The sequence below is a fragment of the Mustelus asterias genome, chromosome 27, assembly GCF_964213995.1.
Source record: "Mustelus asterias chromosome 27, sMusAst1.hap1.1, whole genome shotgun sequence".
Classification (NCBI taxonomy): Eukaryota; Metazoa; Chordata; class Chondrichthyes; order Carcharhiniformes; family Triakidae; genus Mustelus; species Mustelus asterias.
This window is the reverse complement of record NC_135827.1, coordinates 41,429,653-41,456,387: the sequence shown is the minus strand read 5'-3', so window position 1 is coordinate 41,456,387 and position 26,735 is coordinate 41,429,653. Positions and strand designations below refer to the sequence as shown.

The 26,735-nt window shown below is 46.2% G+C and overlaps 1 protein-coding gene across 4 annotated transcripts; it reads right to left on the bottom strand.

Annotated features, from left to right (window-relative positions):
• Positions 1–511: 511 nt before the first annotated feature.
• ift46 (intraflagellar transport 46 homolog (Chlamydomonas)) lies at positions 512–26,252 on the bottom strand. Of its 4 annotated transcripts, none has more exons than XM_078199118.1 (13): positions 26,123–26,192; positions 23,444–23,558; positions 22,991–23,087; positions 21,536–21,627; positions 19,226–19,353; positions 13,756–13,830; positions 11,615–11,708; positions 10,916–11,044; positions 5,639–5,757; positions 4,968–5,034; positions 4,804–4,864; positions 2,573–2,658; positions 512–733 (listed from the first exon to the last, which is right to left on the bottom strand). In XM_078199118.1, the coding sequence occupies exons 2-13, from the start codon at positions 23,447–23,449 to the stop codon at positions 641–643; spliced, it is 1,047 nt and encodes a 348-aa protein (XP_078055244.1). In that variant the 5' UTR covers positions 23,450–23,558; positions 26,123–26,192; the 3' UTR covers positions 512–640. The 4 variants fall into 4 exon arrangements, with proteins under 4 accessions (XP_078055244.1, XP_078055245.1, XP_078055242.1 ...); XM_078199119.1 differs by having other exon boundaries at positions 26,070–26,169; XM_078199116.1 differs by lacking the exon at positions 23,444–23,558 and having other exon boundaries at positions 26,123–26,252.
• Between the last annotated feature and the right edge of the window lie 483 nt (positions 26,253–26,735).

The following is a 26,735-nucleotide window of genomic DNA, read 5'->3' as shown; positions in this document are numbered from 1 at the left end:
CGTGCTGGGTAGGTGCATTGGCCATGCTACATTCTCCCTCAATGTATCCAAACAGGTGCCGGTGTGTGACAACTAGGAGATTTTCAGTAACTTCATTGCAGTGTTAACGTAAGCCTACTTGTGACACTAATAAATAAACTTCCAACTTTAGGAATGGTTTGTCTCCCAGTCACGGCATTCTCCTGAAACTGGTTTGATTACTTACAAAGGTCAGAAAAGAATTTCCCACATTTTGTTTTCCTAAATGGGCTTTGACTGAACATGTGTGGAGAATGGATTGGAATCAGATCAGAACAGCATAGGACAGGATTGACGGAACAACAAATCTTTACTGTCCTTTTGTTTATGTTTGCAAAACAAATATAAAAATTACGCACCCTAGGATAGGTGATAGATGAGCACACATTCAAATCTGATGATGCACCAATAGTGTGGCTATTTTTCCTCAAAGGGCTTTGTTATTGATTTGTGTAGTTGTACTAGATGCGATATATTAATGAGGACAACCATTGTTCAGAATAACATTTATTAGGAAAATTATACAATAAATAGAAAAATAAAATCAACTAAAGCTGTGCTTTTAGGATGAAAGGAAGATTCTGAAGATTCAATCAGAGATGCATTTGCTCAGAGCTGTTACTCAGTCGAATGTCACAGTGTCCACTTCCGCATTGTGGGATGGCGGCTCCTCACAACTGCTCACCTTGTTCCCTTCTGCCAGAGCTTTGAAATGCTGCAAACAGAAGGTGAGAACTGATGGATGGGAGACTGCAGTGCTCATAATGACAGGTAAACACCTGTCCCTGACCATTTCCCCCTTCAGAGGTGAAGTGCTTGTCAGAAAAAGATACAGCTCTGACCCTAAGTGGGTGGGTGTTAATCCCTTTGAGGGACATAAGTGGAGTTGAAGCCACAATCAGATCAACCATGATTGTGTGAATGGAGGAACAGGTTCCAGAGCTGAATGGCCCACTCCTGTTCCTAACTGGTATGTTGGTATTAAGGTTGAAACGAGGCCTGTTGAGCAGTGAGCATTATAACTATATAGGGAGACAGTTATAGGAAGGCAGATTTAGGATGTGAACAAACAAGACAGCTGGCAGCAAACCTGCTGAACCAAAGAGCTGTGTTTGTTTCCACAACTAATGGGAATGAAGTACACTTGAGTGTGAGTCATTGGTTACGAGTCACTGGTTACAGGTGGCAATTTACCCACCCAGGACTTAAGGACAATTCAGAAGAAAAGACTGTCCCAGAGTACTTTCAGTGTTTTGATGTGTATTGTGGCGTAGGAGATGTGGCAATTTGTGCACAAGCTCTCGCAAATATCAATGAAATAATGACCAGATAATTTGCTTGGTTCTGTCGACAGGAGGAAAATGGTATTGAGGGCAATGAGAAGAACTCCCCTGCTCTTCTTCAGAAGAGTGACTGTACAATCTCTTACATACACCTAACGGGATGGATGGAACATGTAACACCTCATTTGAAAGAATCAGTACGGCACTCCCTCAGCACTGACCCTCTGACAGTGCGGCACTCCCTCAGTACTGACCCTCTGACAGTGCGGCACTCCCTCAGTACTGACCCTCTGACAGTGCGGCACTCCCTCAGTACTGACCCTCTGACAGTGCAGCACTCCCTCAGTACTGACCCTCCGACAGTGCGGCACTCCCTCAGTACTGACCCTGACAGTGCGGCACTCCCTCAGTTCTGACCCTCTGACAGTGCGGCACTCCCTCAGCACTGATCCTCTGACAGTGCGGCACTCCCTCAGCACTGACCATCTGACAGTGCAGCACTCTCTCAGTACTGACCCTCTGACAGTGCGGCACTGCCTCAATACTACCCCTCTGAAGGTGCAGCAGTCCCTCAGTACTGCCCCTCCAGAGGTGCAGCACTCCCTCAGTACTGCTCCTCCGAAGGTGCAGCACTCCCTCAGTACTGATCCTCTGACAGCGAATCACTCCCTCAGTACTGACCCTGTGACAGTGCGGCACTCCCTCAGTACTGACCCTCTGACAGTGCGGCACTCCCTCAGCACTGACCCTCTGACAGTGCGGCACTCCCTCAGTACTGACCCTCTGACAGTGCGGCACTCCCTCAGTACTGACCCTCTGACAGTGCGGCACTCCCTCAGTACTGACCCTCTGACAGTGCGGCACTCCCTCAGTACTGACCCTCTGACAGTGCGGCACTCCCTCAGTACTGACCCTCTGACAGTGCGGCACTCCCTCAGTACTGACCCTCCGACAGTGCAGCACTGCCTCAGTACTGACCCTCTGACATTGCGGCACTGCCTCAGTGGGAACTGAACCCACAATTTTTCTGAGGCAAAGTGACAGCCACTGACCCACAGCTGGTACCTTTATTCAAATATCTTCCAGAGCAGATGGGAACCATTGTTGGAAAGAGAAAGAAACAGGAAGAATTGTGGGACCATTTACAAAACTGTCTTCTTTGTAGAAGAATCTGCCAGACATGATTACAGCCTGATGAGTGACTCTGGTTCTGAGGATAAACGAAGACAGTGAGGCCCAGTGTTCTCAGACTTTATCCTAGTGACTCTTACCTGTGAGTTTTTGAACTCAGAGTAGAGGGTGAAAAGTACATGCAAGGATTGGATGCGGTCCTTGTACACAGGGATATCCAGGATCGCTGTGGAGGGAGGACGAAAAATAAGTATTGATAAAAATAATTACTGTCAACAGCTTGGGATTGTAGTCACTTAAACGGGATATTTTCACAGAGACTTAGCTAATGAACTCCCTTTCAACAAGAGCAAATGCTGGAAGTACTCAGCTGGCCTTATGGCATATTTGGGGAGAGAATCAGAGTTAGTGTTAACTGTTTCTCTCTTGTCACAGACGCTGCCAGACCTGCTGGGTATTTCTAGCACTTTCAGATTTACTTTTAGATTTCCATCATCTGCAGTATTTTGCTTTGACTTTTCGATTAGCTGTCATGGTTACACCTGTTGACTGGCTTGTGCAGAGGATAAGGGTGTGGGTCTGGGCCCAGTATAACGGACGGTGCAGGGGCTGCTGTAGAGGGTTGGTCAGTGCAGGGGGCTGCTGCAGAGGGCTGGTCAGTGCAGGGGGCTCGTATAGAGGGCTGGTCAGTGCAGGGGGCTCGTATAGAGGGCTGGTCAGTGCAGGGGGCTCGTATAGAGGGTTGGTCAGTGCAGGGGGCTCGTATAGAGGGTTGGTCAGTGTAGGGGGCTGCTGTAGAGGGCTGGTCAGTGCAGGGGCTGCTGTAGAGGGTTGGTCAGTGCAGGGGCTGCTGTAGAGGGCTGGTCAGTGTAGGGGGCTGCTGTAGAGGGTTGGTCAGTGTAGGGGGCTGCTGTAGAGGGCTGGTCAGTGTAGGGGGCTGCTGTAGAGGGTTGGTCAGTGTAGGGGCTGCTGTAGAGGGCTGGTCAGTGTAGGGGGCTGCTGTAGAGGGTTGGTCAGTGCAGGGGCTGCTGTAGAGGGTTGGTCAGTGCAGGGGCTGCTGTAGAGGGTTAGTCAGTGCAGGGGGCTGCTGTAGAGGGTTGGTCAGTGTAGGGGGCTGCTGTAGAGGGTTGGTCAGTGTAGGGGGCTGCTGTAGAGGGTTGGTCAGTACAGGGGCTGCTGTAGAGGGTTAGTCAGTGCAGGGGGCTGCTGTAGAGGGTTAGTCAGTGCAGGGGGCTGCTGTAGCGGGTTGGTCAGTGCAGGGGACTCGTATAGAGGGTTGGTCAGTGCAGGGGGCTTGTGTAGAGGGTTGGTCAGTGCAAGGGGCTTGTGTAGAGGGTTGGTCAGTGCAGGGGGCTTGTGTAGAGGGTTGGTCAGTGTAGGGGGCTGCTGTAGTGGGTTGGTCAGTGCAGGGGGCTGCTGTTGAGGGTTGGTCAGTGCAGGGGGCTGCTGTAGAGGGTTGGTCAGTGCAGGGGGCTGCTGTAGAGGGCTGGTCAGTGCAGGGGACTGCTGTTGAGGGTTGGTCAGTGCAGGGGGCTGCTGTAGAGGGCTGGTCAGTGTAGGGGACTGCTGTAGAGGGTTGGTCAGTGCAGGGGGCTTGTGTAGAGGGCTGGTCAGTGCAGGAGGCTCGTGTAGTGGGTTGGTCAGTGCAGGGGGCTGCTGTAGAGGGCTGGTCAGTGCAGGGGGCTGCTGTAGAGGGCTGGTCAGTGCAGGGGGCTGCTGTAGTGGGTTGGTCAGTGCAGGGGGCTGCTGTAGAGGGCTGGTCAGTGCAGGAGGCTCGTGTAGAGGGTACTAGTTGTTCAGACAGGAAATTCCTAATCTCAGCTCAATGCTGATGGTTGGAGCAAAGCAGAAATGTCTCCCTCTCCTCCCCTGTAGTATTGAATCTTGCTGAGACAATTCCATGGGAGCTGATAGTCCTCAGTGCCTCCCAAAACTAGTTATTCTTTGCAGATAATGTGCAGCAGGCTATTCAACCATGAAGGAAGCAGCACTGCCGCACTTAAGACTGAACAATGTCTACACATCCACACTTTGGACTGGAGACAATTAGACAGTGATCAGCATCAGCTAGCCTGTCGATTTGTTCCTCTTCTTGGTCTCAAGCTGCTGAGGCTAATGTAACACCCTGGCCACTACTGTGCCTGTGGAGATGCCTAAACTCAAAGACACAGAGTGGAATAAATGAAAAACACAGCACCTCAACTCCCCAGTCAGGATTATCACCCAAGTCTGAGAGTTGTGGAACAGTGTTCTGACACACACACACACTGTGACAGTCATTCTGTATCTAGGCAGGATATCTGAACTCATCCAATATGCTATTAACTTCCTTCCTGCCAGCCCATTTTTTACTGGTAACAATTGTACTTACCACAAATCATGTCAATGTATTGGGTCAGGTCACAATTAGCTTCTGCTGTGGGCAGGCTCACCTGGGTTGAAAGAAGTTTTTTAATTCAGTCACGGAGGGAAATATTTCACACTTGCAATGCTAACAAAAGTCACAGTTTTCCTGTCCTGCTCAGACTCACTCACCTTTCCCAGCAGCTCCTCAAACTCTGGTGGCCACTCCTGCATGAGCGCTTCGATGTCGGGCATTGGCCTGTGAGGAAGGAAGGAAGAATATCGATTTACATCAGCGGAGGGTTAACCCCTCTTCTCCTCACGGCACCGAGCATTGTTGGGTACAATTCCATCCTTACCGTCCATCACCTGAAGCCATCACAATGCTTTGTATTCAAGCTGAGCCAGTGAATGTCACCGTTTACTTGGTTAATCCCTGTCCAGTTCTCACTCAACGCCATGTGTTTTCCAGCAGAGGTCACTGGACAAAGATCAGGCTCAATTCCCCCTCCCTAACTGAGAGTTTTGAAGCTTACTGCTGAAATCAAAATACACAATGCTGAATATGGGTTAGGGAAAATCCAGTGAGGGATCGTTCTAATCAGTGCATCTCAGTTACTGGCTGGGTAAATGTTTCACGCCACCAAAGGACATCCTGTAAACTTTCAGAAACAACGAGCAGCACAAAACAATGGGTTCAGAGGCCACATCCGTGGTACACAACCCAAAAGGTATTCACTGTCACCACAACTGAGGGGGGAAGCAGCACAATGTCAGGCTGCTGGTTGGATCCGGAATATTCGACACAATGAGTCTAGCAGAAGGTACAGGAAGAGGTGGGGGAGGAGTCAGACTTCACTCACTTGGTATAGTGGACATTGGCAGGTGGTTTAGAGTGATGGAGTTCACTGATGCTGTCCATCCAGTTATCCAGAGCTTTCGGATTCTTCTCTGCATTCTCCAGACTTTTCACCTTCAATTGCTGTTGTGAAAGGAGAGTGATAACGTGACCATGAAGGCATTTTAAAGCCACTTACAAGTGTGAAACTGGAACCGTGAATGATAGGAATAATTCCTTAAACCTACATACAGACACAATTACAGACCTCTGTTTCTTTTCCCTCCTTCTCCAAGTGGCAGAATTGTACCTCAAATTAAAAATTCCTGATCTTGCTAAAAATCCCTCCATAGCCTTCCCTCTCTCTGTCTCTGTAACCTCCTCCTATCATACAATATTCTGAGATATCTGCGCTCCTCCAGTTCTGGGCCCTTGTGCTTTTAATTACTCGACCATTACAGGAAAAATGTGAATATTGCTGAAAAAATACATTTTGCTGTGCACTTATCATAACAATCACAAGAATCATGAAAAGAGAGTATAGGGAATTAGGGAGACAGCTGAGAAGGAGGAAAGCAAAGGTAGTAATCTCAGGATTGCTGCCTGTGCCACGGGAAGGTGAGGACAGGAATGGAGTGAGGTGGAGGATGAATGTGTGGCTGAGGGACTGGTGCAGGGGGCAGGGATTCAGGTTCCTGGACCATTGGGACCTCTTCAGGGGCAGGTGTGACCTGTACACAAAAAACGGGTGGCACTTGAATCCCAGGGGGACCAATATCCTGGCAGGAAGGTTGGCTAAGGCTACTAGGGAGCCTTAGCCAACTATTTAGTTTAAACTAGATAGGTTGGGGGGAGGGGATCAAAATGAGGTGACTGAGAGTGAGGAAGGTAGCTCACAAACAGAGAAGGGTTATAGGCGGTGCAAGAGGGCGGATGGACAGGGAATAGAGAAGGGGAGAGCTCAGACCAAAGGATTGAGATGTGTTTACTTTAATGCCAGGAGTATAGTGAATAAAGGGGATGAGCTCAGAGCGTGGATCGATGCCTGGAAGTATGATGTGGTGGCCATTACGGAGACTTGGATGACTCAGGGACAGGACTGGATACTCCAAGTGCCGGGATTCAGATGTTTCAGGAAGGACAGGGAGGGAGGCAAGAGAGGGGGTGGAGTGGCACTGCTGATCAGGGATAGTGTCACAGCTGTAGAGAAGGTGTATGCTGTGGAGGGATTGTCCACCGAGTCTCTGTGGGTGGAAGTTCGGAGTGGGAAGGGGCCGGTCACTTTGCTGGGAGTTTTCTATAGGCCGCCCAATAGTAACAGGGAGGTGGAGGAGCAGATAGGGAAACAGATCCTGGAGAGATGCAGTAATAGCAGAGTTGTTGTGATGGGAGACTTTAATTTCCCAAACATAGATTGGAATATCCCTAGGGTAAGGGGATTGGATGGGGAAGAGTTTGTTAGGTGTGTTCAGGAGGGTTTCCTGACACAGCATGTGGACAAGCCTACAAGAGGAGAGGCTGTACTTGATCTGATACTGACCAATGAACCTGGACAGGTGTCAGATCTCTCAGTGGGAGAGCATCTTGGGGATAGCGATCATAACTCTATCTCCTTTAGGCTTGCATTGGAAAAAGAGAGGATCAGGCAAGCTAGGAAAGTGTTTATATGGAGTAAGGGGAAATATGAAGACATTAGACAGCAAATTAGAGGAGTAAATTGGAAGGAGGTATTCTCGAGGAAATGTACTGAAGAGAGGTGGCAGTTTTTCAAGGAATGTCTGTCTAGAGTTCTACAGGACAACGTTCCGAGCAGACAGGGAGGAGTTGGTCGGTTAAAGGAACCGTGGTGCACGAAAGCTGTGCGGGACCTAGTCGAGAAGAAAAGGAAAGCGTACAAAAGGTTCAGAGAGCTTGGCGAAGATAGGGATTTAGAAGAGTATACGGCTTGTAGGAAGTGAATAGAGAAGGAAATTAGGAGAGCCAGAAGGGGTCACGAGAAGGCCTTGGCAGGTAGGATTAAGGAGAACCCTAAGGCGTTCTATAAATATGTGAAGGGTAAAAGGATGAGACGTGACGGAATAGGGCCTATAAAAGGTGAAGGCGGGAAAGTCTGTACGGAACCAGTAGAAATGGCAGAGGTGCTCAATGAGTATTTTGCCTCGGTTTTCACAGAGGAGAAGGACCTGGGTGGATGTACTGCGGGCGTGCGGTGGACTGAAAAGATTGAGTATGTGGACTGTAACAAAGAGGTTGTGCTGGAATCTTTGAATGGCATCAAGATAGATAAGTCACCGGGTCCGGATGGGATGTACCCCAGGTTACTGTGGAAGGCGAGGGAGGAGATTGCAGAGCCTCTGGCGATGATCTTTGCATCATCGATGGAGACGGGAGAGGTGCCGGAGGATTGGACGATTGCGGATGTGGTTCCTATTTTCAAGAAGGGGAATAGGGATAGCCCAGGTAATTACCGACCGGTGAGTCTAACCTCAGTGGTTGGTAAACTGATGGAGAAGATCCTGAGGGACAGGATATTTGAGCATTTAGAGAGGTTTAGTATGCTCAAGAATACTCAGCATGGCTTTGTCAAGGGCAGATCGTGCCTTACGAGCCTGGTGGAGTTCTTCGAAAATGTGACTAAACACATTGACGAAGGGAAGGCGGTAGATGTGGTTTATATGGATTTTAGCAAGGCGTTTCATAAGGTCCCCCATGCAAGGCTTCTAGAAAAAGTGAGTGGGCATGGGATCCAAGGGACTGCTGCCCGGTGGATCCAGAACTGGCTTGCCCAAAGGAGGCAGAGAGTGGGTATAGATGGGTCTTTTTCTAAATGGAGGTCGGTCACCAGTGGTGTGCCCCAGGGATCTGTTCTGGGACCCTTGCTGTTTGTCATTTTCATTAATGACCTGGATGAGGAAGCGGAGGGATGAGTTGGTAAGTTTGCCGATGACACAAAGGTTGGTGGGGTTGTGGATAGTCTGGAGGGATGTCAGAAGTTACAGAGGGACATAGATAGGATGCAAGACTGGGCGGACAAGTGGCAGATGGACTTCAACCCAGGTAAATGCGTAGTGGTCCATTTTGGTAGGACAAATGGGATGAAGGAGTACAATATAAAGGGAAAGACTCTTAGTACTGTAGAGGATCAGAAGGACCTTGGGGTCCGGGTCCATAGGACTCTGAAATCGGCCCCGCAGGTGGAGGAGGTGGTTAAGAAGGCGTATGGTGTGCTGGCCTTTATCAATCAAGGGATTGAGTTTAGGAGTCCGGGGATAATGATGCAGCTATATAAGACCCTCGTCAGACCCCACTTGGAGTACTGTGCTCAGTTCTGGTCGCCTCACTATAGGAATGATGTGGAAAAGATTGAAAGGGTGCAGAGGAGATTTACAAGGATGTTGCCTGGATTGAGTGGCATGCCTTATGAGGATAGGCTGAGGGAGCTCGGTCTTTTCTCCTTGGAGAGACGAAGGATGAGAGGAGACCTAATAGAGGTGTATAAGATGTTGAGAGGCATAGATCGGGTGGACTCTCAGAGGCTTTTTCCCAGGGTGGAAATGTCTGCTACGAGAGGACACAGGTTTAAGGTGCTGGGGAGTAGGTACAGGGGAGATGTTAGGGGTAAGTTTTTCACACAGAGAGTGGTGGGCGAGTGGAATCGGCTGCCGTCAGGGGTGGTGGAGGCGAACTCAATAGGGTCTTTTAAGAGACTCCTGGATGAGTACATGGAGCTTAATAGGATGGAGGGTTATATGTAGGTCTAGAAGGTAGGGATGTGTTCGGCATAACTTGTGGGCCGAAGGGCCTGTTTGTGCTGTAGTTTTTCTATGTTCTAATATCTATGTCAGAGAAGAGAATGCTGATTGGTTGGCATGTGGATGTTTGATTGGTAGAGGCATTGTCATAGAGAATGCACCAGTAAATGGTTAACTACCAAGGATTGTTTGAAAACTTAAACCAGGCGGCTTGACTGTGATTGCTCAAGGCACTGCCCTGGGGAATGAACCAGCGAATGGCTATCACTTACTTTGTTTAGCTGAAATGGGTGCAATGTGCATACCCGTTCTTTCTGGCTGCAAAGAACAGGGCCTGTGTTAACATATGTAGCTTCCTGTACACGCAAGTACGCCTCACTGTGAGCCTAACTGATATTATTTAATTGGTTATTAGTGTAATTTTTAGCACTCTGAGGATTATTTAGCAGATGCTGTCCAATCGCAGAATCACATCCAATGTTGGACATTGTGTTTTGAGTTTTGCAAGCACGGGCTGGTTGGGTACAGTCTGTACCTTGCCCGTTGCGAACAGTGGAAGGGACATGCTGTTTGGTACAATCCACCAGTCTTTGGGACGTACGGCCTACATACCTAGCATCACTGGCACTGAAATCCATATACTACATTACTCATTTGTGTGATAGCTGGCTACCAAAGTCCACTTGCCAACTAATCAGCACCCTCTTCTCATACAGTATCAAGCTGTTGTCCTTCTGACATTGGTATTCTTGTAATTGTCCTGATGAGGCCAGATGAAAAACTTCAACAAATATCTTTTTCCGCAATACTCAAATTCTGTACTACCAAATTACTATTTAGAGGAAAAAATACATGAAGCTTACATTTTTTGCACGATGCTCTGAATTCATCCTCTCAAATGATTCCTAAATATCAACAAGAGGCAGCCATTCAGCCCTCCAGCCTGTTCCACCATTCAATTAGTTTACGGTTCATCTGTATTTTAACCCCGTCTTGATTCTGTAATCCTTAATACCTTAATTTTACAAAAACTGATAAATCTCAGGTTTTGAAATTTTAACTGACCTCTAGAACCAACAACTTTCTGGGAGATCAAGACTCCCAGTCTTGTAACCACTGGTACATTACCCCATAGTACAAAACACTCTCTCTCTAGACACGAGTTACAGGGGTGGAATTTAGAATTATGCTGCTGGATATTTTTCAGTTTAAACAGAAACAGTATTAAATTTAACATAATCTCCATTAAACTCTGCTGAATTCCTAGCAACGCGTACTGAGCTGGTTTTGATGCTTTGTTTAATCAATAATGTTACTACAGTAAGTAGTCTCACAACACCAGGTTAAAGTCCAGCAGGTTTATTTGGTAGCACGAGCTTTCGGAGTGCTGCTCCTTCATCAGGTGAGTGCTAGACCAAATAAACCTGTTGGACTTTAACCTGGTGTTGTGAGACTACTTACTGTGCCAACCCCAATCCAACGCCGGGAACTCCACATAATGTTACTACAGCAGAGGCTGTGTCACCTCTATGAACTGTCTATCCCTTTACCGTGATACTGTGCTGTTTCGAGTTCTCCGTCAGCCACAATGACAACACAGTTGGGTCGGACTGCTTCGCACAAGGTTCATCCAATGGGATCAGGCCCAGGTTGTCAGGCTTCCCATCAGGGCGGGGTACCTGCAGGTCACATGGGAAATAACTCAACCAATGAGAGAAATCATAGTGATTAACATTCACAACACAATTTTTATCAATCTCTGGTGTGCTGAAATCAGTAAACAGTTTAAATCTTTAACTGTTGCCCAGCTGGCCCAGGCTCCGAAGGCATGTTTATCAGTCAACTAAGATGTCCAAAGATGTGCGAGTTAGGTGCATTGGCCATGCTAAATTGCCCCTGGTGTCCCGGAATGTGTAGGTTAGAGGGATTAGTGGGGTAAATATGTGGGGTTATGGGGATAGGGCCTGGGTGCGATTGTTGTCGGCGCAGACTCGATGGGCCGAATGGCCTCCTCCTGCACTGTAGGATTTCTATGTATCTAGGGTTTCTAGCTAGTTTATTAATGGCACTCCTGGTTTGATGTGTTACTGTAACAAGTGGAACAGACAACATCTCAACAGGAGCAAAGAGAGAAAAAAAAGTTAGAATAGATTGAATGACAAATTAAACCATAAAATTAAGGCTAGGAAAGCAAGAATAAAGAAGGGGAAACTATGTGTTGTAATGACATTAATATTTAACTTCTGTACCTTCAAAAAGGCATCGATATCACCCACTGAAGGAATAAAGTCAGGAATGAATGGCTTCAGTTTGTGGTCCAACTCGATGGATTGTGGAGTGTATCTGTTACACACAAGGACAAACATACTCAAATACATAACCACTTCTCACCACTTGTTCAATAGGTGCATTTAAAGGGAAGCTTAATAATAAATAGAATTAATACAATGAACAGCAGAAAAATCAGGCTCTTTGGCCCAATTTATAGAGTCATAGAGGTCTACAGCACAGGAAAAGGCCCTTCGGCCCATCATGTCTGAGCCGTCAAACAACTTTTAATCCCATTTTCCAGCGCTTGTCCCATCGCCTTGGCATTGCAAGTGATCACCTAAATACTTCCAGAATGTTATGAGGGTCTCTGCCTCCACCACCCTTTCAGGCAGCAAGTTCCAGACTCCCACCACTTTCTGGGTGAAAAAGTTTTTCCTCAGATCTGCTCTAAACCTCCTGCCTCTTCCCTTAAATTTATACCCCCTGGTTATAGATCCCTCCACCAAGGGGAAAAGTTTATTCCTGTCTACTCTATCTATTGCCCCTCGTAACTTTATACATCTCAATCATTCTCTCCCCACCACCCACAGTCTCCTCTGCTCCAAGGAAAACAACCCCAGCCTATCCAGTCTCTCTCCATAACTAAAACTCTCCAGCCCAGGCAACATCCTGGTAAATCTCCTCTGCACCCTTTCCAGTGCTATCGCATCCCTCCTATAATATGGATTCTAGAACTGCACACAATACTCTAGCCGTGGCCTAACCAACGTTTTATTCAGTCTGTGCAGTCATTTATACTCCATCACATTCTTCCCTCAGCTTTCAGTAAATCTTTCTATTCCACAGTCTCTCAGGTACCCATTAAGTTTCCAGCATCAAAGCTATTTGCTTCAACCACTGCCTGTGACAGTGAGTTCTACATTCTAACCACTCACTAAAGAAGACGTTTCTCCAATATCCCTATTGGAATTAGTATTGATGTATGGCCCTGGTTTTTGATTCTCCTGTGGAAACCCCCCCCCCCGGCGCTTTGTAGACAAATGCCTGCGCTCCAATCTGGCAGTCGAGATAAACAATTCTAATGAGCTGAGAGATGCATAACTTCCCCCATGTGACGCTCCCACTGATTACCTTCCCCTCCCTACGGTAAAACCTGCCCTCATCACAGCATGAGCCAGGCACAGGCTGTATGGGTGCACAGTGGATTAGGTACATCCTGTAGAAGAACAGAGTGTAGTAGGCATTTGTTGTACAGGTACACGGTGAATTTGGTACATAGAAATCATAGAAACCCTACAGTGCAGAAGGAGGCCATTCGGCCCATCGAGTCTGCACCGACCACAATCCCACCCAGGCCCTACCCCCACATATTTACCCACTAATCCCTCTAACCTACACATCTCAGGACTCTAAGGGGAAATTTTTTTTTTAACCTGGCCAATCAACCTAACCCGCACATCTTTGGACTGTGGGAGGAAACCGGAGCACCCGGAGGAAACCCATGCAGACACGAGGAGAATATGCAAACTCCACACAGACAGTGACCCGAGCCGGGAATCGAACCCGGGATCCTGGAGCTGTGAAGCAGCAGTGCTAACCCCTGTGCTACCGTGCCGTACATGCCGTACAGGAACACGGTAGATTAGGTACGTGCTGTACAGGAACACGGTGAATTTGGTACATGCTGTACAGGAACACAGTAGATTAGTTCGTGCTGTACCGGTAAAATAAGTAAATTCTGTACAGCTACACAGTGAGTTACGTACATGATGTTCAGGATCACAGTGAATAAGGTATATGCATTACTTATACACAGTGAATCAGGTACATGCTTTTCAATCAAAAGTAAGTCAGCCATCTGCTGCTGGCTGCAATTATTAATATGAATCTGCCCTTGTTCTGAACTGAAAAATCCAGTTTTGCACGAATCTTGGGAGCAATAACTGCATTCACCAGATCTTTCTGCCTGACATCTGTTGGGAGAAAAGAGGCTGTTGAAAATTTAAATTTGGGGAAACTGTTGCTGAGGGGCTGTCACTGGAACACTCTCAAAACTATTGCTGGAATATAAAACAGAAACACAGGCATCCACAAGAAATAAATTATTGGTGATGGTTACCTTGTGATATACTGGAAGAGCTCCTTTATCTCAGTGGAGGTGGGTAGATGTTCATAATCTGCAGGATCATATGCACTGAAAAACAGAAAAACAGAACTTTCTAGAATTTAGCAGTGATTCAGTTTAGAATCATAGTATCCTAATGTACAGAAGGAAGCCATTCGGCCCATCGAGTCTGCACCGAACACAATCCCACCCAAGCCCTACCCCCATGCATTTACCCATGCTAGTCCTCCTGACACTAAGGGGCAATTTAGCAAGGCCAATCCACCTAATCCACCTTATTCTATCAGTAATAGCTGGATCTGAATTAACAACTAACTTAGTAGATGGTATCATAGTTAAACAATATCTCAGTGAAACCTCTAAGCAATAGGGTGAGAGGCTGTCAAAAGAACAAAACTTCAAATTCTCAAGGACTAGAGGAATTAAGTATCTTTCTAAAGATCTTATTCAATTCCTTTTAACATTAAAAACCTCAGTTTAGTGAAAACAATCCTGGTACCTCATGTCTCCTCCTGTAATTACAGTTCCTTAACCCTGGCATAAATAAAGTGCTTGTTGATTTGTATTAGTCTGATCGAGTGGGGGTTCAATCCACCTACCGCACCTTGTACAGGGGATACACAGCTCTCTGTTTAGTTTCTGGGTCTTGCTCCTATCCGCCTTTGTGCAGGTAAAGTACATATTGGATAAGAAACCTTATGTTGTATTGGTGCCAACAAACCCAAGGTGATTGTTAAAAGATATAAAAGCTGGCAATAAGCCAGGTTAACATCAGCGCTAAATCAGAAAATCTGATCAGAAAATCTCAGAAAACATATCAGCAACATGAAGAACATGGGATCGCTTTTTCTATTTGACACGGTGGCACAGTGGTTAGCACTGCTGCCTCACAGCGCCAGGGACCCGGGTTCAATTCCCGGCTTGGGTCACTGTCTGTCCGGAGTTTGCACATTCTCCCTGTGTCTGCATGGGTTTCCTCCGAGTGCTCTGGTTTCCTCCCACAGTCTGAAAGACGTGCTGGTTAGGTGCATTGGTCATGCTAAATTCTCCCTCAGTGTACCCGAACAGGTGCCGGAGTTTAACAATGGAAAATAAAGAATTCACAGATGAACTCAACAGGTATTTTGCATAAGTTTTCATGATCTTAGAATCTTAGAATCCCTACAGCACAGAAAGAGACCATTTGGCCCATCGAGTCTGCACCGACCACAATCCCGCCCAGGACCTACCCCGATATCCCTACATATTTACCTGATAATCCCTCTAACCTACGCATCTCAGGACACTAAGGGGCAATTTTTAGCATGGCCAATCAACCTAACCCACACATCTTTGGACTGTGGGAGGAAACCGGAGCACCCGGAGGAAACCCACACAGACATGAGGAGAATGTGCAAACTCCACACAGATAGTGACCCAAGCTGGGAATTGAACCCAGGTCCCTGGAGCTGTGAAGCAGCAGTGCTAACCACTGTGCTACCGTGCCGCCCATTCTTTGAAGCAATAAAATGTACTGTGGATAAAAGGGATTGGGTGGATGTACTGCCCTTAGATTTCCAGCAGGCATTTGAGAAGGTGCCATTATTGTGGAAAATAAAATTTCATGGTGTAACGGGTAACATATTGGCACGGATAGAAGATTGTCTGGCTAACGGGAAACAGAGAGTAGGCATGAATGGGTTTTTTTCTGGTTGGCATGATGTGGCAAGTGGTTTGCCACAGGATCACTGCTGCGGCCTCAACTTAATACAATTTAGATAAATGACTTGCTTGAAGGGACCGAAGGTGTGTTTGCTATATTTGTGGATGGCACAGGTAAGAAAGCAAATTGTAAAGAGAACATAAGAAGGCTACAAAAAGATATAGATAGGTTAAGTGAGTGAGCAAAGATCTGTCAAATGGAGTATAATGTGGGTAAATGTGAAATTGTCCATTTTGACAGTAAGAATAAAAAAAAATTACCTAAATGGTGAGAGATTTCGAGCTCTGAGATGCAGAGGGATCCGAGTGTCCTTGTGCATGAATCGCAAAAGGTTAGTATGCAGGTATAGCAAGTAATTGGGGAAGCTAATAGAATGTTACAATTTATTGCAGTATCGTGGCACAGTGGTTAGCACTGCTGACTCATAGCACCAAGAACCAGCGTTCAATTCCAGCTTTGGGTGACTGTATGGAATTTGCACATTCTCCTTGTGTCTGCGTGGGTTTCCTCCGGGTGCTCCGGTTTCCTCCCATAGTCCAAAGATGTGCAGGTTAGGCGGATTGGTCATGGTCAATGTGCAGGGTTACGGGAATAGGGTGGGGGAGTGGGCCGAGCTAAAGTGCTCCGTTGGAGGGCCGGTGCAGACTTGATGGGCCAAATGATCTCTTTCTGCACTGGAGGGATTCTATCGATTCTTAGAATCCACACAGATAGTGACCCAAGAAAAGTCGGGAAATTATGCTTCAATTGTACAGGTCATTGGTAAAACCATATCTGGAGTACTGTGTTCACTGTACAGTATTAGTCTCCTGATTTAAGGAAGGATGTAAGTACATTGGAAGCAGATCAAAGATAACTGGATTGGGTGGGTTGTCTTATGAAGAATGGCTGGACAAGTTAGGCTTTATTCAGTGGAGTTCAGAAAAGTAAGAGGCAACATGATTGAAACACATAAGATCCTCAGGGGTTCTGAAAGGATGGATATGGAGAGAATTCTTCCTCTGGTAGGATAATTGTTTAAAAATAAGGCATCACTCATTTAAGATAGAACTGGGGATTTTCTTTCTCCCACAGGGGAGTGAATCTTTGAAACCCTCTTCCTCAAAAGATGGTAGAAGCAGAGTTTTTGAATATTTTTAAGGCAGAGGTTGATACTTGATCAGCACGGGAGGGGAAGGTTATCTGGGGTTAGTCGGAATATGGAGTTAAGGCTACAATCAGATCAGCCATGATCTTATTAAATGGCACGGCAGGCTCGAAAGGCCGAGTGCCTACTTCTGTTCCTAATTCGTATATTTGTGTGTTTGTATCTGCCTGTTCCTCTCCATACCAGGTAGGGCTGAAGTGCAAACAAAACTGGGCAGCCCGTCCCCAAAAATAGTGGAGCAGGGCTGCAACCTGACATAGCCTAGAGATGATGTGGAGATGCCGGCGTTGGACTGGGGTAAACACAGTAAGGAGTCTAACAAACACCAGGTTAAAGTCCATCAGGTTTATTTGGTAGCAAATACCACTAGCTTTCGGAGCGCTGCTCCTTCGTCAGGTGAGTGGGAGTTCTGCTCATAAAATGCCCCGTTTGCTGTTTATGAGCAGATCTCCCACTCACCTGATGAAGGAGCAGCACTCCGAAAGCTAGTGGCGTTTGCTACCAAATAAACCTGTTGGACTTTAACCTGGTGTTATTAGACTCCTTACTGTGATAACCTAGAGACACATGGAACACTGACTCCTTGAGGTCACAGAAAATGCAGGCAGCCTGGGAGTCTGTGAAACACCACAGTCTTCTATCACAAGGGACTTTAACACACTCCATGCCAAATCCCCAATGGTAAAGGAGAGGACTCCCCCATACAGGTCCCACTATTGGAGGTTCCTCGCCAGCTCTAGTCAACAGGGCGGGATGCCAATGTGTTCAGACAGCTGGTAAGGGTGAGGAAGTGAAGGGTGCTCAGCAGCAGCCTGTACAGGAAATACCTCCATGCAGATCAAAAAGGCACACAGAGAATTTCTGCAAGACGGATCAACATGTGAGGCTGGGGTTCCTGAGGGAGGGTGTGGGATGTGCACCTTTTAAACACAAAAACAAAATAAACAAATTAACAATGAACACTGGCAGCCTGTTAAAGAGGCACTTTAACAAAGGAAAATCTTTAAACTAAACTTATCTAATTACATGAAACTGTCATTCCCAGGGCTGATGATGTGCTCCAGCCCCTGTGGTGTCCACCAAGCATGGAAGGCCTTAAGCCTACCATTGGATACCGCGTGCTCCTTCTCCAGGGACAACTGGGCACAACATAGCACAGAATAGGGTCAGTCGGCCATGTCTAATAATCCCCTGCACGACCCGACGTGGTCTGGGTGTCCATTAACCATCTTAGCCTACAATTGTATGGGGCTAAATCCCCAATGTTAAAGGGGACAATCCCCACAGAGAGCCTTCTTCCCAGAGCCCCTGCCACCTCCGGATTGCAGGATGGAACATCACAGCGTGCCCAGACAGTTGGCGAGGGTGAGGAAGTGAAGGCTGTGCAGCAACAGTCCTGAAAGGAAGCCCCTCCATGCAAATCAAAATAGCATGGAGGGAATTTCCACGGGATGGCTCAAATTGTGGTGCTAGGTTCCTGAGAGAGCATTTGGGATCTGCACTGATATGCAGGAGCACAAGTAAATCCCCAGATAATTCCCATCACCTGAACACAATTAAATACTCAATTATTATACAATTAACAGTCAGTAAATGCTGAATTGCACAAAATAGTTGGTGTGTTTAATATCTTTTAAATAGCTTCTTTGTAATTGATGCTGAAATAGTGACAGATGCTCAGCATCATTTACTGGACATAAGTAACTGGCTGTGATAAACTTGGATCAAATACTTCAATTCACTATCTCCTCAGAACTTAATGTTCTGCAGTTTCAGGCACCCGTGGCCCTCTCAAGAGGTGCTGAGCCTTATAACATTGACACTCTTTACCTGAACCCCCAGCATAAATGGAGACACTAATGCCCTTTTAAAATTACAACTATTTATGACATCCATAGACACCAATTGTTCTAAAGTGTAGCTGATCACAACCTCTCCCACACCAATTCCATCCCCCACCCCAGCACCACCACCACCCCCAGCCTTACCCCCATGCTCCCTGTCCCACACTGGCTCCCTCTTCGAATGACACACCCATATCTTCAAATCGCTGCACATCTCCCACATTCTCCAAAGCTGAATGTTCTTTTATTTGTTCAGGTGTCATTAGCTTGGCCGGCATTCATTGCCCATCCCTAACTGCCCTTGAGAAAGTGTTGGTGAGCTGCCTCCTTGATGTGCTGCAGGTACAGCCACAGTGCTGCTGGGGAGGAAAAATAGCCCCTCTCCTTCATCCAGACATTTGTAGTAAAGCTTTCAGTCCCCTTGGCCCTAATCTCTGGAACCTCTGCCTTTACTGCTCTATCCCTAGCTTCTCCTCTAAGCACCTTCCGACAATCCATCTTTTTCACCGAATCTTTACTTGCTTTTCCCAATCCTTTCCAATATCTCAGCACGCAGTCCTCATAATATTTCTCTGTAAAGTGTCTTGAGACATTCCATCTGTTAAATGCAAAACATTGTTGTTTAATGTCCATCTGGGATCAATAGAGACCATGAATTTTATCTGAATGTCCTGTTCCTTATAACTCAATAATGCACCACGTTTACACTGATTCAGCCATCGAGGACAGCTGTCTGGCTTTCATTTCCGCTCACATTTTGCTCTGACTCACCCTTCTGGTGGTGCTCCATGCTCCTCGTCATCATCATCAGATTCTGTATCATCTGAATCTTCATCATCCTCCTCATCCTCATTCTCCACAAACCCCTGCTGCATGGCCTTTGACCCTTTCTTCTTCTCCTGTTAAACAAAGACAAACATTTTAAAGAAGAAATAACTGCAGCTGACTGTGTCTGTTCCACATCGCTGAACTTCACTGTACTTCCTGAGTGAGACAAACTCGGGCTGATTTTCCCTTTCCGAGAGGTACTGACTCACTCTGGGAATTCTGTAAGATTGCCCAACTCTGGTACCTTGGCCAACAGTTAGAGTGAGATCCTGAGAGTTACAGCCATAAGACATAGGAGCAGAATTAGGCTACTCGGCCCATCGAGTCTGTTCCACCATTCAATCATTGCTGATATTTTTCTCGTCCCCATTCTCCTGCCTTTTCCCCATATTCCCTAATCCCCCTTATTAATCAAGAACCTATCTATCTGCCGAGGCTGATCCTGTCCACATGCATGCACAAGGGTCTGTGGATGGTGATCATCAGCAGGAATCTTGCCAATTACCCCCATCTTTAACTGTCAACAGTGAACCCAAATGGGACACATCAACTGAAATCAGCTAACTCAACATAAATCTAATGCAAGGTCCTTCTTATCATTTGGGCTTGGTTCTGGACAGGGCAATTCATTTCCTACTGCATTATCTGCCCGATCCCCGTGATTAACTGGCAGGAGTAGAAATCCAAGATGAGCAAGGCACAATGCCAACTGCTATTTCTCTGAAAAAGACAGGGCCATTGAACCCACTGAGCTCCCTGTTTTACTGAGCTGGAACCTGCTTGTTACTGCGCCCACGCCCCTTCCACTGCAGTGGGACCAGAAGCCCTTTATTACTACAACCAGTGATTATTTCAAGTGTCCACATTTGATCTGACTGTCACAATTGGGAAGCATGTCTAATCACTTCTGATATCTACACACAACATTTCCAGTACATGGAGTGATTGAATGGTAATATGGAACGGGAACCCTGTCTGAATGCCCTTTCACTTGAACCCAAAGGCTACCAGGGGCAATTTTAGCAACACCACTACAGCCCCAGCTTAGACAAGTTAATTCAGGTCTGAACCTGGAACCTTGATAGTCAGCACTGCTTACTCAAAGTCTAAAGCAGCTATACGTTATTTGTTTATGGGATTGGGTGTTGCTGGCTAGGCCAGCATTTACTGTCCATTCCAAATTGCCCTCAAGAAGATGATGGTGAGCTGCCTTCTTGAGCTGCTGCGGTCCATGTGATGCAGGTACACCCACAGTGCTGTTAGGGAGGGAGTTGTAGGATTTTGACCCAGCGACAGTGAAGGAACAGCAATATATTTCCAAGTCAGGATGGTATGTGGCTTGGAAGGGAACTTCCCGGTGGTGATATTTCCACATTTCTGTTGCCCGTATCCTTCCATGTGGTAGAGGTCACGGGTTCAGTAGGTACTATCTAAAGAACCTTGGTGAGTTCCTGTAGTGCATCATCTGGAAAGCACTTCAGATGGTACACACAGCTGCTACTGTGTGTCAGCGGTGGAGGGAGTGAATGGTTGTGAATGGGCTACCAATCACGCGGGCTACTTTGTCCTTCTGGAGTATTGTTGGAGCTGCACTTTTCAAGGCAAGTGGAGATTATTGCATCACACTCCTGACTTGTGCCTTGTAGAAGGTGGACCGGCTTTAGGAAGTCAGAACTGAGTTGCTCACCACAGAATTCCCAGACTCTGACCTGCTCTTGCAGCACAGTATTCATATGGCTAGTCCAGTTCAGGGGAAAGAGGTCAAGTATGGGAACACTTTGAAAATAGTGCTCTTGGATGATGGGCGGACGGGGTGTGTTCCTACAGTAATGCTCAAACACAATTTCCAGCATAAATTACATGTTCTTCTTTATCACTCCACTGCACACTTCTTCCTACACTCAACGGCCTTTTAAAATTGAGCTATCATCTTATCGCTATTTGCAGATTGATCTTGGCTTCTCTTCTACTGTTCCCAACATTGTTGCTGTCCTGAGTTCTGATTTCAGCCATTCAACTAGACTTGCCCGGTTTAAAAACATGCATGCACTCAAATCTAAGCCAGTAGTGTTAAATATATGAAAGGGTGTGCGTGTGTCCTTGTTTTTTAATCAGGTTAGAGTGCAAGAGCAGTGTGTGCACTGATTTAACTGCAGCCTGGGTGACATTACCCTTGTGTTGCATTGGTGTATCGCTGCAGGTAGGTGTCTATGCAGAGCTGACATGAGTAATCCTGATGAATAGATATATTACCTCAGTGGATGTTATTTTACTGTTCTCCTCCTCATACTCATCACTGCTGTTATCTGCCATGAGCCTGGTCTGAGAGCGGGTTGATCTCGGATCTAATACACGCAAACAAAACGAAATTTCAGAAAATCTTACGGGTTTTGCTTTGAGTCTTGATGCAAACTTACGCTGGCTATAATCATGCAGCAGACTCTCCCTGTACATTACAGGAGTAAATAGTGCATTTTATTTGCACTGTGGTTCAGATAAAGAGATCTCAAGATTGATATTAAACAGGATTACTTTAAGTTAGAAGGGATAGATTTCACAATGCCAAGTGCACACCCATCTGCCACTCCACATCAGTAACTTATTGTCAAGTATAACCTGAACACAACCAAGTGTCAGTGATACAAAACCAGTTCAGACTTCTTCACAGACCTCAGCAGTAAACACCAGTGAAGCACAGCCACACTTTTCCTAACAACATATTTAATGAATGGGGCAGTAGGTCGAAATAAAACTTACAAAGAGCTACAGATCTTATAAAGGGTTGAGAGTTATGCTGATGGAGGCTGACCTAACTTTCCAGCTCAAACTCTTTCAATACATCGAGACCTGTGAAACAAAGTGAAATGCTGCATACTAGTTTATAGACAGACAGAGCTGAGTTGGGCATGGGCCCAACATTCCAGAGTAACAGCAGGACTGGGTATAAAATACCTGAAGGTCCAAGCAGCTTGGCATTGCTGAGTGCCAAGCACAAACCCCAGCTCAGCTCACGCTGTTATATTCTGGAACAGAACAAAATATTCTGGTGCATCATTGAGTAATACGAAACAGGTTCAATGCCCAATATGTGCTGTGTTAGCAGGTCTCCACTCGGGAATAGTAAGGGAAGCTAAAGTTGAAGTTGGAATCCTTGATAAAGGAGAATATCCACAATAGTTTCCATTCTGGATCATTAACCAGTGATTCCTGTTCAAAGCAATTGTGTGTGCAGGGGATTGAGTGAGAAAGGAATTTGGCTCCTATGTTACCTCCCACTGTAACAGCTTTCTCAAATAACAACAGCTATTTGGGTAATAACCTGGAGAGCACTGAATGTCCCCAGAACTGTACCTCCTTCAAGAGTCATTGCCTTTGCAAGGCACAGGGCAAACATTGCAGATTATATCAAGGGACAACTGCAAGTGGTTTCAGTTAACAGGTATTTTGTTTGTTCAGTTGGGAACAAACTACAACATTATAAACAGAATAAATTACTGTCAGCAATGAATTTTGCTGATATCTGTACTTATGACTGTTTCTGACGATTTCCCTCATCAATCTCTGGCATTTGTCACCTTATGTTGCGGTATTTTAGTTCATGTGTTACTTTCCATGTAATATCCCAGTCTGCAATCTCCAGTGTGTAAACCCTTCTGCCTGTGTGCCCTCCTCTACTTGTACCACATGCTTCCTTCAACTGGAACTTACCAGGCTGTCTCGGTGACGGAGTGTAGATACTAGCTACCTCTTCAGAATCATTCACATCCAGGCTTTCATCATACGGTTGATTAGTAACAAGCTTTGTCTGAAAACAAATTGAAAGCTTCTTTTAATTTAAATAACTGGTTTTAAACAGTGAAGCAAGTCAGATTTTTGTGATGTACTTTATTAAATAAACATCTCTGGGCTAAAGAACAGGGGTGATACATATTGGTATGGGTAACATCCCTGATCATCATCCAGTATGTCTTACTGGGTAGAGTCTGGAGACATTTGCTGAGGATGTCGTCGGACTCAACTGTGATGCCTCCCACAGTTGAATATTCAGCTGACAATCGCAGGCTAGGTTTACGCATGAAGCATGGCCACTTGGGCGAGGTACATGTGTAGGCCAGAACTGAGTCAGAGTTCGAGACTTGAAAGGAGGAAATAGAGAGTTACCAGCATGAGTCCAGCAGGAGATTTACCACATACAGGTTCCGCTCACATGCAAACAGCCTGGATATCAGCAAACCCAGCAGTCATGGTACATCACTGGAAAGGATTTACATTCAGTCTGTTATAAAAAGAAAATGATTTACAGACTGCCTTAGTACATTTGTCAGAAATGTCCCACAGCCCAAAATCAAAAGTGGATCACTCTGACGTCCTGTCACTGACAGGTAGACAAGCACACAACCCGCCTTGCATACAGCAAGATTCCATAGATACCACTGAGATAAATGAACAGTTAATGCATTTTGGTGTTGCTTGTTGAGCGAGAATCCTGATCAAATCACCAGGAGAAATGGTCACATAGAGTCATAGAGGTTTACAGCATGGAAACATGCCCTTCGGCCCAACTTGTCCATGCCGCCCTTTTTTTTTTTAAACCCCTAAACTAATCCCAATTGCCCGCATTTGGCCCATATCCCTCAATACCCATCGTACCCATGTAACTATCTAAATGCTTTTCAAAAGATAAAATTGTACCCGCCTCTACTACTACCTCTGGCAGCTTGTTCCAGACACTCACTCCCTCTGTGTGAAAAAATTGCCCCTCTGGACACTTTTGTATCTCTGCCCTCTCACCTTAAACCTATGCCCTCTAGTTTTAGACTCCCCTACCTTTGGGAAAAGATATTGATTATCTACCTTGTCTACGCCCCTCATTATTTTATAGACCTCTATAAGGTCACCCCTCAACCTCCTACGCTCCAGAGAAAAAAGTCCCAGTCTATTCAGCCTCTCCTTATAACTCAATCCATCAAGCCCCGGTGGCATCCTAGTAAATCTTTTCTGCACTCTTTCTAGTTTAATGATATCCTTTCTATAATAGGGTGACCAGAATTGCACACAGTATTCCAAGTGTAGCCTTACCAATGTCTTGTACAACTTTAACAAGACGTCCCAACTCCTGTATTCAATGTTCTGACCGATGAAACCAAGCATGCCGAATGCCTTCTTCACCACTCCGTCTACCTGTGATTCCACTTTCAAGGAGCTATGAACATGTACCCCTAGATCTCTCTGTTCTGTAACTCTCCCCAACACCCTACCATTAACTGAGTAAGTCCTGCCCTGGTTCAATCTACCAAAATGCATCACCTCGCATTTGTCGAAATTAAACTCCATCTGCCAACTCCCACTGGTGCCAAAGAAAGTAATGCCATTTGCCTCACTCCTCTGTTCATTCCGTACACCATTTTAAAATTTTACTTTTTAAAATATTTAGCCATTTCCTTTGTAAAATCCATGATATATTCCAGCACTTTTTCTGGGACAGCTTTCTGGAAAACAACAATTCTCCTAACCTCTTGCTGTCAGAGGGTCAGTGCTAAGAGAACACCGCATTGTGGGGTAGCCAAAGCTGAGGGGGAAGTCACTGTCAGAGGGTCAGTACTGAGGGGATGCCGCAGTCAGAGAGTCAGTACTGAGGGAGTGCCGCACTGTCAGAAGGTCAGTACTGAGGAAGTGCTGCAATGTTAGAGGGTCAGTGCTGAGGGAGTGCCGCACTGTCAGAGGGTCAGTACAGAGGGAGTGGCACACTGTCAGAGGGTCTGTACTGAGGGAGTGCCGCACTGTCAGAGGGTCAGTACTGAGGGAGTGCAGCACTGTCAGAGGGTCAGTGCTGAGGGAGAGCCGCACTATCTTTTGAAGGCAGAAATTGCTGTCAGGTTGCTGGAGTTGGATGTTAAGCACCATTATTTGCAGCCAGTGTCCTGGCCACACTGGCGGATTCCAGTTGCGATGTGGAGATGCCGGCGTTGGACTGGGGTAAACACAGTAAGAAGTTTAACAACACCAGGTTAAAGTCCAACATGTTTATTTGGTAGCAAAAGCCACACAAGCTTTCGGAGCTCCAAGCCCCTTCTTCAGGTGAGTGGGAATTCTGTTCACAAACAGAGCATATAAAGACACAGACTCAATTTACATGAATAATGGTTGGAATGCGAATACTTACAGCTAATCAAGTCTTTAACAAACAAACAACGTTGTTTGTATCTTAAGACTTGATTAGCTGTAAGTATTCGCATTCCAACCATTATTCATGTAAATTGAGTCTGTGTCTTTATATGCTCTGTTTGTGAACAGAATTCCCACTCACCTGAAGAAGGGGCTTGCAACTGAAGGGAAACGGAGTGAATCCAGGGAGGCTGCAGACTCTGGAAAGGTTGGCCCAGGTTTCTCTTTCTCTTAAAGACATTGACATCCTTTGCTCCCTCAGCTTGACTCATTGATTTGTCTGGCTAAAAGGTCCCTTTCCTAATGTTCACAATTAAAGGGCTGGTTTCCCCAGGTGATGGCTGGCATTTAAAAGGACAATAAATTAATATAGGACAGAAAAAAAAAAAAGAAGGGGCTTGGAGCTCCGAAAGCTTGTGTGGCTTTTGCTACCAAATAAACCTGTTGGACTTTAGCCTGGTGTTGTTAAACTTCTTACTGTGTTTCCAGTTGCTGCAGGCCCCGGGCTGCGGGCTCACTGAGCCCGGCCTCCTGACCAACACTCCCTCCCTCAACCAACACCAGAAAGCGGCCGTTCATTTCATCACCAGCAGTGGGATCTTCCTGTGCGCCGCGGGGTTACCTGGTCGCCTCTCCTCATTCCCTTCCCGCCTCAGGCCGCGTTGCCATGGTTACCTTCGCTCCCTCACAGTCTGACTCCGCCATCAAGCCGGCCGAGCCGCGCCTGCGCACACCCCGCCTCCAGGCGTCCCCTTCCATCGACAAGTGGAAGAAACACCAAGAGGAGACCTGGGCTTCCGGTCCCACTCCGGTCCTCCCGCTGCCCCGCCACTTACAGGTGATTATTGTATCTGCCCAGTTTCTTAAATTATAATGATGACAACTCAAAAGCATTTAATTACTTTCGATACCCTGAAGTCGTGAAAACTCAGTTTGAGTCTTCAGAGAGGACTATCTCACTTAATTGGTCCAGCTCAGTAAAGAACACTTTCATTCAGTCTTTTGACTGCAGAACTGAGCCGGAGGTTACCAAAGTTCCCAACTTTGGGGTAGATATGTTCAATATGATCTCTGCTACTGACTGTAATGACAGCAGCCTCTTTAACTGAAGGATGTCACAGCCAAGCATTCTGCATCGACATTCACAAGTTTTACAAGTCTCGCCACCGTGCTTAGAAAAGGGCTTGAATAGAGATCTGTGACTAGCTAACTTGGAAGAGTTTGGAGACCAAGTAGTCCTGAAACCTTTTTGGTCCAATCAGGAAATATACTCACTCAAAATGGGAGA

Excerpts from the sequence above, each read along its gene's own strand:
- ift46 (XM_078199116.1), bottom strand. The coding sequence starts at position 26,206 with ATGGAAGGGGACGCCTGGAGGCGGGGTGTGCGCAGGCGCGGCTCGGCC. Across the intron at positions 19,354-21,535 it reads GTAAAATAACATCCACTGAG|GAGAAGAAGAAAGGGTCAAA; the intron begins GTAATATATCTA and ends TTTGTTTAACAG. Across the intron at positions 734-2,572 it reads CTGAGTTCAAAAACTCACAG|CATTTCAAAGCTCTGGCAGA; the intron begins GTAAGAGTCACT and ends TTCTGTTTGCAG.